The sequence below is a fragment of the Protopterus annectens genome, chromosome 17.part0 (genome assembly GCF_019279795.1).
Source record: "Protopterus annectens isolate FY-2018-M chromosome 17.part0, PAN1.0, whole genome shotgun sequence".
In the NCBI taxonomy this organism is placed as follows: domain Eukaryota; kingdom Metazoa; phylum Chordata; order Ceratodontiformes; family Protopteridae; genus Protopterus; species Protopterus annectens.
In genome coordinates, this window is record NC_056751.1 from 578,175,784 (window position 1) to 578,194,066 (window position 18,283).

Here is an 18,283-nt window from a genome sequence, read left to right on the forward strand (position 1 = left end):
CTGTTAGATAGAACACGATGTGTTAAATGGCAAACATGCTACTCATCCTGTCTACACATAACCATTGATGTTCCTCAAGGCTCACTTCTAGGCCCTCTCTTCTTCATTATTTTCATAAATAACCTCCATACTGCAGCAGGACAAGGTTCTTTGATTCAGTGGGCAGATGATGCCATTCTAGTCTGCTCAGCTCCAAACTTACCATAACAGCACTCTGCTGAACCCAAATAAAACAAGTTTTACTTTTCATCCCAAACAATGCTCTGATCACAAAAATACCTTTACTATATCATGTACACAAAACACTAAACTTGAGGTTGTCATATACTAAATTTCTTGGGGTCAGCACAGATAATCTAAAAGTTGACCTACACATCCACTATCTTATCAAAAAGATATATATAAAACTGTCTCTTCTGTACAAAGTAGCCCTCTACCTCAGTATGTAATAACAAGACTGTTACGAAGAGTGGTAACTTAAATACTTAAATACAAAACTACACGAAAAAGTGCAAGGAGAGGAAACACCACTGATCCTAGGTATGCAAAAGCAGGGGCCACCGCTGAGCCCATTGTAACACCTTTAATTTGTTTATAGTATTTTTTGTTAAGCAAAAATAAATTATTTAATTAAATTTCTAGCAAAGAAGAAAAAAGTGATCAAATCATTTGCTATAGCCTTAAACCAGTTTTAAGTAGGATGAGATTTCAAACACTGGAGTGATGTGATTGGTTTATATTGATCATGTGTGTTGTTTGTTTTGTTTAAATGTGCTTATGGTTCTTTTCATACTTTTAAATACTTGAACATGTATCTCTCAAGAACCGTTAATGAAGGCTTCCAATATCTGCATGATTTCCATGTGCATTTTTGTCTTATTCTTTTTTGTTCTATAATATTAGATGAATGGATTTTAATGAGTTTGAAGCTCTTCTGCCTAATCCAGCTGGTTTGTAGTACACTGGCACAGAACAGTCCTCTATGACTTGTGTGTACTTACTCAGGTGTTTCTGTTTATTCATTAGTTCTAAAATCCATGTTTCTGTTTCACTGTGCAGAAGCTACTGCCCCAAAAGAAAAAAGATTACCAGTTGGTCAACAGGATGGTAATGTACCACCAGCTCATGTAACAAAGGAAGAGAGTTCAGAAGAAGCTTCCTGTGGAGACCCTGATGGAAGTAAGTATAAGGCTGGATCATGAACCGCTAATGTAAGTACTCCCAGTTAACACTGATGCATTAAGGAAAGGCAAACATTCTACATCACAAAATAACACATCACAGATGGTGAGATCTTTTTCATAAGCTACTTAAGACTAGGGCCATTAGGACTTAGATAGCAAGGCATCTAAAACTTTTCTAGTCTGCTTGCTCATCCAACTTACCTATAATCCGGTGTGATAAAGGACCTTTTCCAGATCTAGTTTGCTGCAAGCAGAAAAGATTATTTCTCTAATAGCTTTTAGAGGTTTTTCATTAATCTTTGGGGGGGATGTTTATTTTGTAGTTGTTTGTATTTGCTCTTTACTTTACATTTTCACTGTACTGCCTGCCAATTTCCTATTTGTTTCAGTGTTTTGAGAGTTTGTCTTCCCCTGCCCCTTTCCTGGGAAGTTTTAGCTATTATGCAGCCTACTGTAGAGATAGATACTGGGACTGATCTGCATGAGCCTGAAAATAAAGAAAGTAGAAGGCAGCATAAGGCTGATTGGGCTGAATCAGACCACTCTAAGGGCTCCTCTTAGTTCTGTTCTGAAGAAGTCCAGTCCTGAGGATGGTCCTTCAACTTCTTCCCCTTCTGGAACATCCATTCATACCAGTTTCTGAAAGTTCTCTAGTTACATGTATTGAGGCTAACAGTATTTCTCATGCTCATGCAAGTTTACAAGAAGGACTTACTACTTCTGGGTCAGTTTGGACATGTTACAGATTTAAATCAGTTTGTCTGCAGAACAATGGTCTGGGCATATTTTAGTTCCTGCATGTGCAGTTTCAATACTTTCTTCCTGACATTGGGATGGTTACAGGTTCTTCATCTTTGACTGCCTTCTCTGTGCAACCTTCAAGGCTTTTCTAACTAGGCAGATTATAGGTCCTGATCCCTGTAAGAATGGTGGTAGGCCTGCAGGAGTAAAGTGTTGCTGAGCTTTTACTTCTCTATAAACTGCAGTCCCAATAGTAGGACTACATATTTTGATGCTGAGCTGTTGACAGAAATTTTATCACCATCATCTATGTCCATGGCACAGATACCATAAGTATCAAGACCTCATTTAGTCCTGGGGCTTGGACCTTCAGTACTCAGTGTCATTGTCCATCTTGACCATGGCAAGTCTAACTTTGCCATTGCAGGATTTGACTTTTACATCTTTGGTCTTTAGCAGTGATGCCATTCACAGTGGCCTTGGGTTCACTGGTTTCTTGGCCTTTATAGGTCTGATACTTTTAGTCTTAATCTCAACCCCAATGGTATCTCTGTCAGCCATTCAGGGTCAATTTCATTGGCCCCAGAAAGATGTCAGTGTGGACTTTGTTGCCATCAGTGCAGGCTTCTCTGCATTTGCCCCACCTGAAGCCTGTACTAATTTTAGTTCCAGAGATCTACATTTGTCTGATACACTGCCTGCTTGCAGTGTCTTTGTCCAGGACAGAGTATCAAAGGGGTACTGCAGGAGGACCCCCGTCACTTATAGGCATGATCAGTCTTCTTTCTCTGACCTGTCACCCCTACCATAGAAGACCAAAAAGGCTAAATGAAAAAGAAAACACATGGATTGTCAACATGTCATCCAGCCTGAATGTAGACAAGGATGATCAGGTACATTTCCAACTAGTCTGGGACCACTTTGGAAATGATGAGGCAGAAGGTAAGATGGATCACTGTCCCCTCTTTCTCTTCTGAGTGCTTTCTGTAGGATTCTTTTTCATCTGCTAAGCCTTTTTCCTGGGTTGTCCCCCACTTGACAGTTAACAAAATGGTACAAGTATTGATCAAAATGGCATGGGAAACTCTTGACTTGGTACCACATGTTCTGAAGAGTCCTAACCAGATTTTTTTGGCTTCTCAAAGAATTAACCTGTTGGTTGCATATTCCCTAGTTGCAGTTGCAGCCCCTAAGAAGGCCTCCGATACTACCGAGCCCCACTGTTCATCCTCCGAATAAAGAGTTGCTTGAATTGGATAGACCTAAGTGTTTTTGCATCCCCACCTTTTTTCTAAGGGCTGTAAACTATTACATGTGCTCCATTTCCAGAGATGCCAGGTAGATGAGGCAGGACATTTATTGGAATGGTTGCCAAAAGGAGACTTGAATATCAAGATGCAGTCCCAGATGTTGAACATTTCTTCAAAAGCCAACCTTCGCCACACATACAGTTTATAATACTGCACATGGTACAGCAAGAGCAGTAGCTGCTGGATTAGCCATGCAACTCCTCACCTGGCTGTATCTTACTGATTTTAGTGAGGATACCAAGGTGACCTTCATCGATGCTTCCTTTGGCAGGTCATTGATTTTTGGTCCTATATTTAACATAGAATTAGAGAAACAAGGATTGTAAAACAGCTGTTGTCTAGCTTCCTAACTCATGTTCTCAGGAATGCAGCAGAGCCTATAACAGCTCTGTTTCAGGTGCTTATTCAAGTATCTGAGAGTCACTGACAAGGCCAGAGCAACTTGCAGAATCATTATCAACTCAGTGGCAGTAATAATCATCAAAATAACTAGGTATATCTCTACTAATTTTCTCTGGAGACACTTGACTAATCCCTGAGACCTTACCTTATTATCCTAATCTGGTGGCCGTCTGGGGTCAACTGTCCCTCCCCATGTCTATATGGTGGTCATCACATGGGATAAATGGGTTTGGATAGTAATACCCTGAAGCTATATAATTCTCTTCCTCTTGCCTTCCTTGTCAAACTCTTTTCACCTATGAGATGTACCACTCCATCCAAATGGTGCAGAAGGTGAAGAACTGTTTAAACTGTCTCCAAAACTGCAATTTAAAAGGTCCCACCGGATCAGAGAGGGTTATGTAACTACTATAGTTTTTACTAGTTTTTTTCCCTAGAGAAAACAGACCTCAGGCCATTTGTTGACCTGAGTGGCCTACATCCGTTCCAAGATTCCTTTGGGATGGTCATGATGCAGTCCATTCTCTGTCTATCCAAAGAAAAGTGGACGTGCTCTTTAGACCTCCAAGGTGCCTCTTGCCAGATCAAGATTACCCAGGTGTCTGGGAGGTTTCTACATTTTCAAGAAAAGCCAAGACATTACCAGTTTCAGACATTTTTATTTGGGCTTACTGCTGTCCCCAAGGATTTAACCAAGTGCTTGCCTGCAATGGCAATGAGCCAGATGCTGCAAGTTGCCAGTGAATTTCTGTATGTGGACAGCTGGCTCCTAGCTGTCCCACAAGTGGACAGTCACATTATGGCCATGAAGGTTTTGTTGAATCATTTCTTGCCCCTGAGTCACAGTAAACATCACAAAACCATAGATCATGCCAGTCCAGATGGCACATTAGTCATATGCAGCTCTGACACATTGTCTTGCATGGAGCTTCTCCTGTCTGACAGAAACCTGCCCATGAAGAGTATTGTGTCTGAGATGATACAGGTACACACAGTTTCAGCTTTTCTCTATCTCGGGGCCTTGGACTCTATAGCAGCAACACTTTACATGGTTCCCATTACCAGGTTTCATTTACGAATGCTGCAGTGTTCTATACAATTACATGGAATGAATTCTCTGAACCAATTCCTCTTGTGTTTAGGGTTTCCAAAACCTGCAGGGAACACTGGAGTTAATGGTTATTAAGCTGAATCTGACTTTGGGCAGAGCATTACTACCTTGTAGTCTAGTTGTGGCTGTTACCATAAATATCTTTGCCTTAGGGTGCGAAAAGCATTTTCAAGGGCTGATGATCCAAGGTGCATGGTCACAGACAGACCCCCAATTCTCTTCATTAATATTCTAGAAGTGAGGCTCTCCTTTTCCCTTTGAAGGCATTCCAAGACTGTCTCCCTAAGGTGTTATTGATATCTACACTGATAAAATTGTATATTTCAACTGGCGGGGAAGAATGCAGCCCTGCTCCTATGTTCTATTTGGATAGGTTATTTTGTGCACAAAAAGGGAAATTGGCCATGCTTAAAATGGTCCGCAAGGGCAGCTAGCCTGGTACTTCCTATGAACCTGTGTTGGGAATCCATAAGATTATGAGAGCCGGCTGTCTATGAATCATCTCATGGTAGCCAGTCACATCCCAAAGGAAGCTACTTCTTTAGCATATTGGCCAGTCACGGTCTACTGATGCTGTGCAAAGCTCTTCCATCACCTGGGGAACCCCAGCTGTAACCTGTTTGCTTCCCTAAACAACACAAAATGCAGCAAAATATTTTTACTTATTTCTTCAACTGAAGGGTATCCTTGAAATGTATTCATGCAGAAATGACCCAGTGACTCTTGTATACATTTGTCTCATTTTTTCCTGATCACCATGTTTTTCAGAAGGACAAAGTAAGCAGAACCCATGTAATTTTCATAACTCCATATTGGTTCTGACAGGTTTGGTTCCCTCTGCTTTGGCCTCATCCCCTGGAGAAGCCTCTGTGTAGGGCCCTTCTGAATATTACTCTTTTTGTCTGTTAGGCCTCAACCAGACCTTCACTTCTTGTGGCTAACTGCCTGATTACTTCATTTCCAGTGATGGTTTTGGAGCCTTCTTAACCTTGCAGGGTGGTCCAAATCCTCATATCTGCCCAGAAACCTTTACTAGGAAGTCTTAAAAAGCAAATGGATATATTTTTTTCCATATGAGCTACAACCTGAAGCTTAAATCTGTTTACTGCCCCTGTTCCATCAGTTCTTAGTTATCACAGATTTTTGAAACTGGATAAAATTACTCAACAATTAAGGTTCATTCGGCAGCTATTTCCAGTTTTCATAAGAGTATTGATTCCCTATCTTTGGCTTCCTTAACGATTTTTAATGCTTTCTTAAGGGGTACTTGTCACATGTCCTCCCATCAAGGACCATGGCCCTTTGGACATCTACATTTGGGCTGGGAAATGTAAGTGTTTTATCTTTTAAATCATCAGATTTGACATTTGTATCTTGGAATAATATCTTTCTGGTGGTCATCTCTTGCTTGCTTGCTGTAGCCAGTTCGTTGATATTTTTCTTCTGTTACATTTTCACTTTTGGTTAGCTAAAGTGTGTTTTTACATTAAGAAGGCTGGGAACACAAGTCTACTAGCAGTAGAAAGGCAACCTGGTCTGCCTGAGCTGGGAAAAGCACAGGAAGGGTTACAGTAAGGTCATTTTGTTGGCCAGTGGGCTTTTTAATTGGTTTAGTAATTTTTCTTTGAGTCTATAAATTCCGCTGCTCATCACATAGTTGTGTTTAGCAGTGCCTTGTATAGACAAAGGCGCTTAGAAACTAAAATTTCCATATAAAACTTTCCCAGTAACTTTACCTAGTGCTCATTTGGGCAGAGACCAACAACTTGTTTATGTGTGAAGGATCACTGCCACACAAATTCAGTCATACATAGCCTAGCTGTAGTTTCAGCCCTCACAATGCCCAAGTTATCCTGCTGTAAACCCCTTTTGTACCACCTCTTTGTAGTTCACCCAAAAAAGATCTGAAACTGCAGATAGGCACTTTCTTAATTTCTCCACCTCCAGCTTGGTAGATAGGGGTATCCTGATTTTGTCTTGTTCACTGACAACCAACTAATCCTCAGAGAAGCAGATACAGTATGTGAGAAATGTAGATGTTCATCGTGTTCCACTGTTGCAGTCATTACACTTGGGTTATCCTGCTGGCAGGCTACTCGCAGTCGGCCTGAATTACAAAGTCCTGGTCTGGCATCGGTTGCTGTCGCTTCTTCCTTGATGTCAGTGCGCCAGGGGTATATAAGATGTAGCCGACGCCATTTTCTTCAGTCTTTCTTGCCGCGCGGTGCCCGAAGCAAAAGCAGTTCGCAAGTGCCGGTCGGCCGACTCCTGAGATTTTCAAAATTGAATTTCAGAACCAAAGTCTTTAATAAAGCTAAGTACCCTGTTGGGGAAACTTTTTCTTGCTCCAGACCGATGTCAGTAAAAGTTAACAACTGTATTTCTTGTGGGAAGCAAAGACCTCATAAGGATTTTCACTCTTACTGTATTCCTTGCCTAGGCCCTGACCACGACATTGCTAGCTGTCGGTTTTGTGTTAGATTTAACCAACGCACTATTAAGCGTCTGTTTGATTTTGCTTTACATTGTTTTGGCTGAAGGTTTAACTACATAATGCCGTTGGAACAACTGACGACCGGAATTCATAAAAAACGCAAAGACAAAGAAAAGGACAGGCATCCGAGGTCCAAAACAGACGACATAACCTCTTCTAAGCCAGTTGCCGGTTCTCAGTGAGGTGCTTTCGCAGCCCCTGACACCCGCTACCTCAGAGTCACAGGCCGCCTCTGACTCCCACGTGGAGACAACTAGGCCTCTGGAAACTCAAGGTATTGGGCCTATGGAAACTATTCCCTCAGATGGGTCTGGAGCCGCTGAGCAGGCATCGGCTTCTGAGGGTGTTTTCAGACCTACACAGCTTACTATCAAGTCAACTTCAGCCAAGGCAACGTCTAAAACACCATTAAAGACAAAGAAACAACTACAGCATTCTCCTGGACAGTCATCCATGTCAAAGAAACAGATGCTTAAAATGGCCGAGGACCTAATTACTTTGATCAGGGGTTCCCATCCCCCTCCTGATAAAAGACCTAGGCAAGACACTGACTATGACTCCTCTGACCAGGTTTCTATTTCCTCTTCAGAACAGGGATATTCTCTTCCTCCCTATGAGGACTCTGATGCTGAAGAATCTATCCCTTCAGCCTCTCCTCCTGAGGATTACTCTTTTGGGGAAACTTGCACACCATGAGGGAGCATTTCCATTGGGAGAGCCAGGATTATTCAGAATCCAAGAAAAGGCTCAGAGACTTTCTTTTATTGCCTCAGCACAGGCCCTTTGCTATCCCCCCCGTGCTAGATATTGTTGATGATGTTTTTTCTGAATCCAGTTTGTCTCCTGATTCTTTACCCCCTGCACCAGTCAAGCCAGATAGGTACTACAGGGTCCCAGACTCTCATACATTTCTTTATAAAAACCCTGCTGCTGACCCAGAAACAATTTCTCAGGGTCCCAAAGGGGTCAAGGCTTCCACTGCACAAAACCCTGTTCCCTCTGATAGGGATTCTAGAGCTCTGGAAAGATGGGGGAAAAAGTTTACACTTCTGCTACTTTAGCTGTAAGGGCTTTAAACTGCCAGATTCACATGCTTAAATATCAACAATACCTAATGTCCTTGCTAAAACAGAAAATGCTTACAATCTCGAATGTCCTGACAATAAGGAAATGCAGGATTTATTGCATGCAGCTGAACAAGTGGGAAAGCATACTCTGCAATGTGGTTTTGATTCATTAGAGGCTTCTTGCAGAGCCGCAGTTACAGGTTCTGTTATTCGAAGGCATGCTTGGTTAAAAGAACAAAGTTTACCTGATCATGTTAAAGCAAAATTATTGGATGCTCCACTACAGAATGATACTTTGTTTGGTGTTAAGGCAGAAGAGGTGTTAAAGAAAATGGAGGATAAAGCAAAATCAATGCAGACAGTAAAGGATTTCTTACAGGTTCAGCCACCTAGATTTAGCAGAAACTGGCCTTCTAAAAACTGGTCCTTTCCAGTGTCAGACAGGCCACAAAGAGGCAGATACAGATGCCCAAGAGGCAGATCTCAGCCCCAAGGCTCATACAGACCTAAACAATGGGTGCTCCAGCCCCCAAAGGCGGAGAAGACAAATCACAACCTTACAGGAAACAGTCCCAATGACTTCCCTCTACAAATGCCAAGCACTTACCTTTTGGCAGCACCCCTAGGGGGAAAGCTAGCACTTTTCTCACAAAATTGGCACATGATCACCCAGGACAAATGGGTACTGAATATTGTTTCTCAGGGTTACAGGTTCCACTTTCACACCCTTCCAAGGTCAAAAGGTATGCCAGACCCGCCACAAAGTCAGTGGGCAGAGGCACAAAAACATATTTCTGCACTTATGGACATGAGAGCTATTCAAAAAGTACCACAGCAAGAACAGGGACAAGGATTTTACTCAAGACTTTTCTTGGTACCCAGAAAGGACAAAGCCTGGAGACCAATACTGGACCTGTCAATTCTAAATAATTTCCTGGATGTTCCAAAATTCAAAATGTTGACACTGCAGCATCTTCTACGCATGCTGGGCAAGAAGGCTTGGCTAGTTACTTTGGACCTCAAGGAGGCATACCTGCATGTCCCAATCAGACAATCTTGTAGAAGATACGTCAGATTCATAGCTGGCTCAATGCATTACCAATTCTCTGCACTGCCCTTTGGCTTATCTACTGCGCACAGGGTCTTCACAAAATGCCTGGCACCAGTAATTGCATTTTGCAGACAAAAAGGAATTCAAATATATCCCTACTTGGACGACTGCCTTATTCAAGAAGAGAACAAGGGCATTCTACTAAAGCATCTGGCGTTTGTAAAAAGATTGCCAATTTGCCTAGGGTACACAGTAAATGAAAATAAATCAAAACTAGTGCCCTCTCAAGAGATAATATTCCTGGGTGCAAGCTTAAATACAACTGCCTAGATGGCTTATCTCACGGCAGACAAGCAAAGGCAACTGACTCATTACTTTCAAATGATGGCAACAAAGACCCAGTTACAAGAAAAGTTCTGCAGGCTTTGGGCTTCATGGCATCCTGCATTCTACTAATTCCATATGCAAGACTGCATGTGAGGAAGCTACAATGATATCTAAAAAGTGTTTGGACTCAACATTGCCACAGCCTGGAAACAATAATAACTCTTATTCCCTGCCTGCAACAGGAGTTTTGATGGTGGGCACTGGCCTATCACCACAACAAGGGACAGCCTTTCACTTTACCCACAGCCAGGCAGACACTAACAACAGATGCATCGGATTATGCCTTGGGGGCACACATGGCAGGAAAATGTATTCAGGCACATGGCCCGCGGAACAAATGCATCTTCACATCAGTCAAAAAGAGATGCTAGCTGTACAGAATGTCCTGACAGCCTTCAAGGATCTACTACATCCAGGACAACTATTACTAAAGACGGACAATACCACAGTTATGTGGTACATAAACAAGCAAGGGAGCACGCATTCCTACCCTCTCTGCAGGCAAGCCATGACTTTGTGGAACACAGCACTGACCTGTCAAGTACATTTGCAGGCACAATTCCTGCCAGGAAAGAAAAATACTCTGGCAGACGAACTAAGCAGAAACCTCATGGATCCTCACGAGTGGAAACTAAATCCACAGGTCTTCAGCATGATAACAAGGAAATGGGGATGCCCAGACATAGATCTTTTTGCCTCCCCTCACAACTGCCAACTACAGAGATTCTGCACAAGGACTTATCACTCACAAGCATGGAAATTGGATGCTCTGTCATTCAGCTGGAAAACACTAACAGTTTATGCCTTTCCACCACTGCCTCTGCTTCCCAAGGTGTTCCTAAAAGTCAGACAAGAGAAGCCAAAAATGATTCTGATTGCCCCAGACTGGCCACGCCAGCACTGGTACCCAATCCTAAAGAGCTTGTCTCAAGGCCCAGCCTGGACTTTACCTCAAATTCCTCATCCTGTGACTCAACAAAACAATCAGATTCTGCACAGTCAACTCAGAACCTTAAATCTGGCTGCATGGCAGATAATATAGCCAGTCAGACCACACCTCTCTCTAAAGCTGTTATGGATGTCATTTTAGAATTCAGGAGGCCCAGCACCAGGAAATCTTATGCAGAAAAATGGAAGAGATTCTGTGCTTGGAACCAGGAAGAAGGACTCGAACCACTTGTTCCAAATATTCCTCAGATTTTACAATACCTAACTGAGATGCTGGACAAAGGCCTATCCTTCTCATCAATTAAGATCCATGCCTTTGCCATTTCAGATCATTACAATACGGAACCTGCTATTTTTTTTTCATCCACTACTAAGACAGTACCTCAGAGAGGCAAAAAACATAAGACCCCCAAGGAGAGCACCGATACCTACATGGGACCTCAATTTTATCTTAGAAAAGCTCACACTGCCTCCTTTTGAGCCAGCCAATATAGTTGATATAAAATTCTTATCATGAAAAACTGCTCTGCTCTGCTCCTAGCAATAACCTCAGCAAGAAGAGTCTCAGAGTTACAGGCATTAATGGCAATGGAACCTTTCATCATTTTTCATCCGGACAGGGTTTCTCTAAGGACAAACCCAACATTTATGCCAAAGGTAGTATCCAGTGTGGCTCTTAACCAAACCATTCATTTGCCAACATTTTATCCAAATCCCCAGAATAAAGGGGAGAGACTTCTGCACACTTTTTGGACATACACAGACAGCTACACTTCTACTTGGACAAAACAAAAGCTTTCAGAAAAACTGAGCAACTGTTTGTAGCATATGCGGCAGGATCACAAGGAAAGTTTATCTCAAAGCAGACTATTTCAAAATGGATAGGACACTGCATTTGTTTCTGCTATGCACAGCATGGCAAGTCAGTGCCTAAGAATATTAGGCTACATTCTACCAGGGCAGCAGCCACTTCAGCAGCCTTTCTCAGAGGAGTACCAACCAAGGAAATTTTGGAGGCTGCAACTTGGAGTTGAGTGCACACTTTTACCAAGCATTATCACTTAACTCTTTACTCCAAATCCAGAGCAGACTTTGCCACTGCAGTTCTGCAGGGCCTCATAGCCACTCCTAATCCTCTTTAGGCCCAGCCACCATACCTCAGCTTTGGGATTCAACCCAAGTATAATGACTGCAACAGTGAAACACGATGAACATAGTACAGCTGTGTACCTACCATAAATGTAGATGTTCGAGTGTATTCACTGTTGCAGTCCAGGTTACCCACCCTCCATCCCCCTTTCTTTGCTGGGACTTATCTATACTTCTCTATCGTATACAACCTATGTGGTGTATTTGATTGTAGATGAAGGTATTATTTTTTTTTTGCTGTATGTTTTTCTAAGCAACATGTATTTCCTACCTTCTTGGGGGCACCTGACATCTGGGGCAAGAAAAACTGAAGAAAATGGCGTTGGCTGCATCTTATATACCCCTGGTGCACTGACGTCAGGGAAGAAGCGACAGTAACCAACGCCAGACCAGGACTTTGGAATTCAGGCCGACTGCAGGTAGCCTGCCAGCAGGATAACCCAAGTGTAATGACTGCAACAGTGAATACACTCGAACATCTACATTTATGGTAGGTACACAACTGTACTTGGCACAGTGTCACTGGAGGCAAGGCTGTCTCACAAAAGCACTCAAAATAACCTCATTGTTAGTAATGTAAGCATTACACCCACCTCACATAGTACTGACCCAACACATAGATCAGTATATGCTGAGGCACTTCAAAAAAGTAACCTTCTTACACCCCAAAGACCTCCTAGACATTCGTCCTACTAAAAGAATTCACAGCAACTCCAAAAGTACTCCACCAAAACACCCAACACAGTACATGCAGCCACACTCTTTTGATCCTTAACTTTAAACCCCATAAGGCAAGCCAACACACTGCCCAATATTTTAGACATAGGAGACTCCCTTGTGAGACGCACACATTCTGCTCCCCAGACTGAATAAGGAGAAAGTCATGGTCATAGGTTCGTAAGTATTTACTAGGCTAATTACCACAAGGGCTTTTTTAAGCCTGGCCATGCATCACAAATCTCTGACAAGTTCTGATACCCTTGATAAGTGTAAGCAAGGGCTTGGGCGATGAAATAATTTATAAGCTGGGGCCTGGGAAATGAACCATTTAAGGCTGCTTGTGTCCATTACAGACATAAGTGCCAAACTAGGGATGAATTTCCTTTCCCCATCCAAGTTGCCAAGTTACAGTTAATTGGGTTAGGGAGGAACTCTGATTCACATGACTGGGGAGCCTGTTCCAGAAAAGGGGTAGTCTGTCGGATACATACCTTTCTCTCCAGCAGGTCCTATCTAAATCACAGGCAAGGTTTATTTTTTCAGAATGGGTATTTCTAGTGCTATTTGTCTTGAGGATATGCAGGCGGTCCATTAGAGTGGGGTCTGACAATGTTTTTTATGCCAGGTATAAATCTCTCCTCAACAGATTATAGGAGACAGAATACAAGGATAGGGCCTTTAGGTAGTCTGCATAGTACATGTTACTTAGGCCCTGTATTCTTTTAGTGAGGAACCTCTGTGGATGTTCCAGTTGTTGGATATGCCTGTGTAGGTACATACCAAAAGGTGCATTGTACTCTATGATGGGTCTGATGAATGCCAAATACAGTGGAATAATGAATTCCTTGGACCTAGATGCCATACCTTTGTTTATAAGTTGCACAGTATAGAATGATTCCCTCACTACTGTAGACACATGATAGTCAGTGGCTAGATTACTGTGTATGTGTGTGTGCCTAAGTCCCTGACTACTGGGTCAACTCTTATGGGTGTGTTGTCAATATGATAGTTACTAGGGATGGATGACTTTCCAAAGGATACTATTGTGCATTTCTTGGCATTTAGTTTTAGTCAGTGGCTCTGACATCAGTTGTTTTTTGTGTCAACTCTTCTTGGCGAACATTTGTGTCTGTAAGGGATTCAGTGACGGCTCCTAATTTGCAGTCATCTGCAAAATGTAGTCAGCCAGAGGCCAGTGACATTAGCCTTGACCAGAGAAGTTGATGCCAAAAAGGATCAGTTCCAGGACCAATCTGTGAGGGACTCTGCTTGTGACTGGCCTCTTTTTAGAAGTAGACTCCCCAGTTCTAACTTCCTAGGTCCTGTCTATGAGCCAGCTCGCTATCCACCGGATGACATAATGGTTTGTACCTAACCTCTTGAGTTCAACAATTCTCAAATGGGGCACTGTGTCAAATGCCTTGGCCAGGTCAACGTAGTCAATGTGAACCATTTTGCCCTCATCCATTGCTTTGGTGACCTTCTCAAAGAAATCCACCAGGCTGAGTAGGCATGACCTTCCCTTGCTGAACCCAAACTGGGTTGGGTCCAGTGTCTGAAGATTTCCTCTGACATTATTGATCATTTCCATGATTATTCTTTTCATGGCTTTGCGTATGAGACTAGCGAGACTTGCGCATCTGTAGTTTCCATAGTCTGTAGATGACACATCTTTGTACAGAGGAATGACTGTTGCTGTTCTCCATTCATAAGGCACAAAGCCTTTTTGAGGACTGCAGTTATGTAGCAATTTCAGAGGGCCTGATAGGATATATTTCATTCTATTGTGTGTGTATATATATATATATATATATATATATATATGTGTGTGTGTGTGTGTGTGTGTGTGTGTGTGTGTGTGTGTGTGTATGTATATATATATATATATATATATATATATATATATGTGTGTGTGTGTGTATGTATATATATATATATATATATATATATATATATATATATATATATATATGTGTGTGTGTGTGTGTGTGTGTGTGTGTATATTGTCCTTAGAGGGATCATTAAGGACTTGTTTCCTAGTGATAGCAGTTGGAGTTATATTAAATGGTATTTCCTGAGGGAAGGTTGACGAGGGTAGAGAGATAAAGTTGGATCTTAAGTGAAGGCTGATGGGGAGAGTGGGGTAAAATTGGTCAATTTTCTGTTAGGAGCCAAGATCCATCAAGTCATTCACACACTCAAGTCATTAGGCCACAAGTACTTGTATGAGTCTGTCATAGTCCTTGTGGGTATAAATGACCTGAGACATAACATCTTGGACTATTTCAAGAGAGAGATTATGTAGCATTCAGACTGTGTCCTGGGCTGGTATGTATATAGCATTGTGCAGCATCCTTCCTTCACCAAAGGATGATGCCACAGTAGGAACAAAAGATGATTGACTTCAAATATTGGCTTAGTTTCTGGTGTCATCCCAAGGGGGTACAATATTTGTCAGCACGGGTGGATAAGGTCAACAGACCACATTGCTTTGCAAAGGATGGTCTGTACTTGTACCCTCTAGGCTTTCAAATATTAACCAAAACATTCTTCCCCCAAAAAAGTGGTGGAGTTAGAGGACAGAGCACTCAGGGAAAACCCCGAGAGATTTTCTGCTGTACTAATGAAACTGGAAGGAACAGACTGTGTATTAATGTTATGAAAGCACGTGTAAGCAACTGGACTGGTATTTCACAGAAGAATTTGTTAATTGATGGGGCACATTGTGTGTATCCTCCAAACCTGGCCGTGAAGAAGCAGCCAAGGTCTGCATTAGTAAAGATGCAATCATACCAGCAGAAAGAATTGGGTCTATATCACATAGTCGAAGTCTTATAATTTAGAGCACGTAATGTTCGAACCATTATGTTCAAAGTTTCAAAACTTCGACTATAGATTAAAAAAAAAAAAAAAAAAAAAAACGAAAAACAAAACCCCCCTACTACTTAAATATACCAACTCTGAGATCACACCCCATTGAACAAAATGGAAACCTCCACTTATGGAGATTCCCATTCAAACACTCGAACTTTTACAAATTCAAACTTATGGTCTCACCCATATGAGGTTCAGACTTGCAAAAGTTCGACTACATGATAGGAACCCGAAAGAATTGAGCCTGACAAAAGTGCTGCAAAGGGGGAAAGCATTGGCCTTGGCCAGGTCAAGGTAGGCAATGTGAACCAGTTTGCCCTCATCCATTGCTTTGGTGACCTTCTCAAATAAATCCACCAGGCTAAGTAGGCATGACCTTCCCTTGCTGAACCCAGATTGGATCGGGTCCAGTGTCTGGAGATTTCCTCAGGCATTATTGATGATTTCCATGATTATTCTTTTCATGGCTTTGCGTATGAGACTAGTGAGATTTGTGCATCTGTAGTTTCCATAGTCTGTAGATGACCCACCTTTGTACAGAGGAATGACTGTTGCTGTTCTCCATTCATAAGGCACAAAGCCTTTTTGGGGACTACAGTTATGTAGCAATTTCAGAGGGCCTGATGGGATATACTTCATTCTATTTAGAAGGCATCCTGGGATATTGTCCTTAGAGGGATCATCAAGGACTTGTTCCCTAGTGATATCAGTTGGAGGTATATTAAATGGTATTTCCTGAGGGAAGGTTGATGGGGGAGAGAGTTAAAGTTGGATCCTAAGTGAAGGCTGATGGGGAGAGTGGGGTAAAATTGGTCAGTTTTCTGTCAGGAGCAAGGATCCATCAAGTTATTCACACACTCAAGTCATTAGGCCACAAGTACCTGTATGAGTCTGTCTTAGTCCTTGTGGGTATAAATGACCTGAGACATAACATCTTGGACTATTTGAAGAGAGAGATTATGTAACATTCAGACTGTGTCCTGGGCTGGCATGTATATAGCATTGTGCAGCATCCTTCCTTCACCAAAGGATGATGCCACAGTATGAACAAAAGATGATTGACTTCAAATATTGGCTTAGTTTCTGGTGTCATCCCAAGGGGGTACAATATTTGTCAGCACGAGTGGATAACGTCAACAAGCCACATTGCTTTGCAAAGGATGGTCTGTACTTGTACCCTTTATGCCTTCAAATATTAACCAAAACATTCTCCTCCCAAAAAAGTGGTAGAGTTAGAGGACAGCGCACTCATGGGAAAACCCTAAGAGATTTTCTGCTGTACTAATGAAACTGCAAGGAACAGACTGTGTGTATATAAAAGCACATGTAAGCAACTGGACTGGTATTCCACAGAAGAATTTATTAATTGAATGGGTACATTGTGTGTATCCTCCAAACCTGGCCGTGAAGAAGCAGCCAAGGTCTGTATTTAGTAAAGATGCAATCATACCAGCAGAAAGAATTGGGTCTGTATCACATAGTCGAAGTCTTATAACTTCGAACACATAATGTTTGAACCGTTATGTTCGAAGTTACAAAACTTCGACTACAGATAAAAAAAAAAAAAAAAAAAAATGGAAAACAAAACCCCCCCGCTACTTAAAAATACCAACTCTGAGATCACCCCATTGAACAAAATGGAAACCTCCGCTTATGGAGATTTCCATTCAAATGCTCGAACTTTTACAAATTCGAACTTATGGTCTCGACCATATGAGGTTCAAACTTGTAAAAATCCGACTACATGATAGGAACAAAAAAGAATTGAGCCTGAAAAAAGTGCTGCTAAGGAGGAAAGCATTAAAAATGGAGACAGTAAAGTGTTTTTGGAAAATGAATATCCACTGTATATCAGGCAGAAGAGAAGCAAATTTATTCCAGCAGTCAAGAACTTTTGAGAGGAAATTGTGAGATTCAAGCTGCTGTATCCAGCTGTCTTCAGAATATTTTTTCTTGGAGGGTCAGTCATTTTTTTTTTACGTAGAATAGGCTAAGTAGGAAATACAAAAGTTTGTCCAACAAAAAGTGAGCCATCAAACAGAAGGGGATGCTGCATTTCAATCTTCTGATAATAAAACTTGTAGAGGGACTTTGCCAATGAAATATTTTCCAATGCTCCAAAGGAAATGCTTGAAAGTAAGAAAAAGTACAGGAGCTGACTAGAAGAATCGGGAGTACCTTGAACTTGAACCAGAGTCTGGAGTTGGGAGATGGAGATGAACAGGAAGAAGACCACTAACATTGAAATTGGTAAATAAATGTGAGACTATAAAGCATCTATTCCATCTCTAAAATATGGCTTTACAAGAAAAAGTGGGAAGATTGGACTTTTGTTAGCTTTGTTAAACTTGTGGGGGACTGAAATGGATATGGCCAACTTCATGCCATAAATGTTTAAAAGGGCACTGAAGGGAAGGAGGGAAAAATACATTTATGTAAAACATTTTTTGTTCATAACAGTATTTGTATGGGACATGACATGATATAAATTGCATGTAGTATAGTAAAGCATTTTCAATTGTTGTTATATATGATAAAGCTATTGAAAGTAAATGTGCCATTTTTCTTCTATTTTAAAGAAATGTAGGCATTACTGTGTAAAAAGTGAAGAAATGTTATACAAAAGCATGTTTGAGTTAATATACTGTAATCTTGAGTTGTTAATGTGTGGGATGCGGTTTAAAAATGCACAGATTATAATACAGGTAGAGTTTGTATGTTCTGTCTTTTGCATTGGTGAACCTAATAAACTTGTTATGTAGGCAAGTAATTAAGAGGACACTAAATGTAATGAAAAGTTTTTCTTTGGCAAGTAAATGTGAAAGATTTGCAGAGCTGTACATTT

The 18,283-nt window shown here is 41.5% G+C and overlaps 1 protein-coding gene across 1 annotated transcript in view; it reads left to right on the forward strand.

Moving 5' to 3' along the window:
• The first annotated feature begins 907 nt into the window (after positions 1-907).
• The window catches only part of LOC122791463 (zinc finger protein 708-like), a 985,758-nt gene continuing 968,382 nt past the window's right edge, over positions 908-18,283 (forward strand). The window contains exons 1-2 of the mRNA XM_044059208.1: positions 908-950; positions 1,060-1,179. Of these exons, the coding sequence (XP_043915143.1) occupies positions 908-950; positions 1,060-1,179 (163 nt within the window). The remainder of the gene's footprint in view (positions 951-1,059; positions 1,180-18,283) is intronic.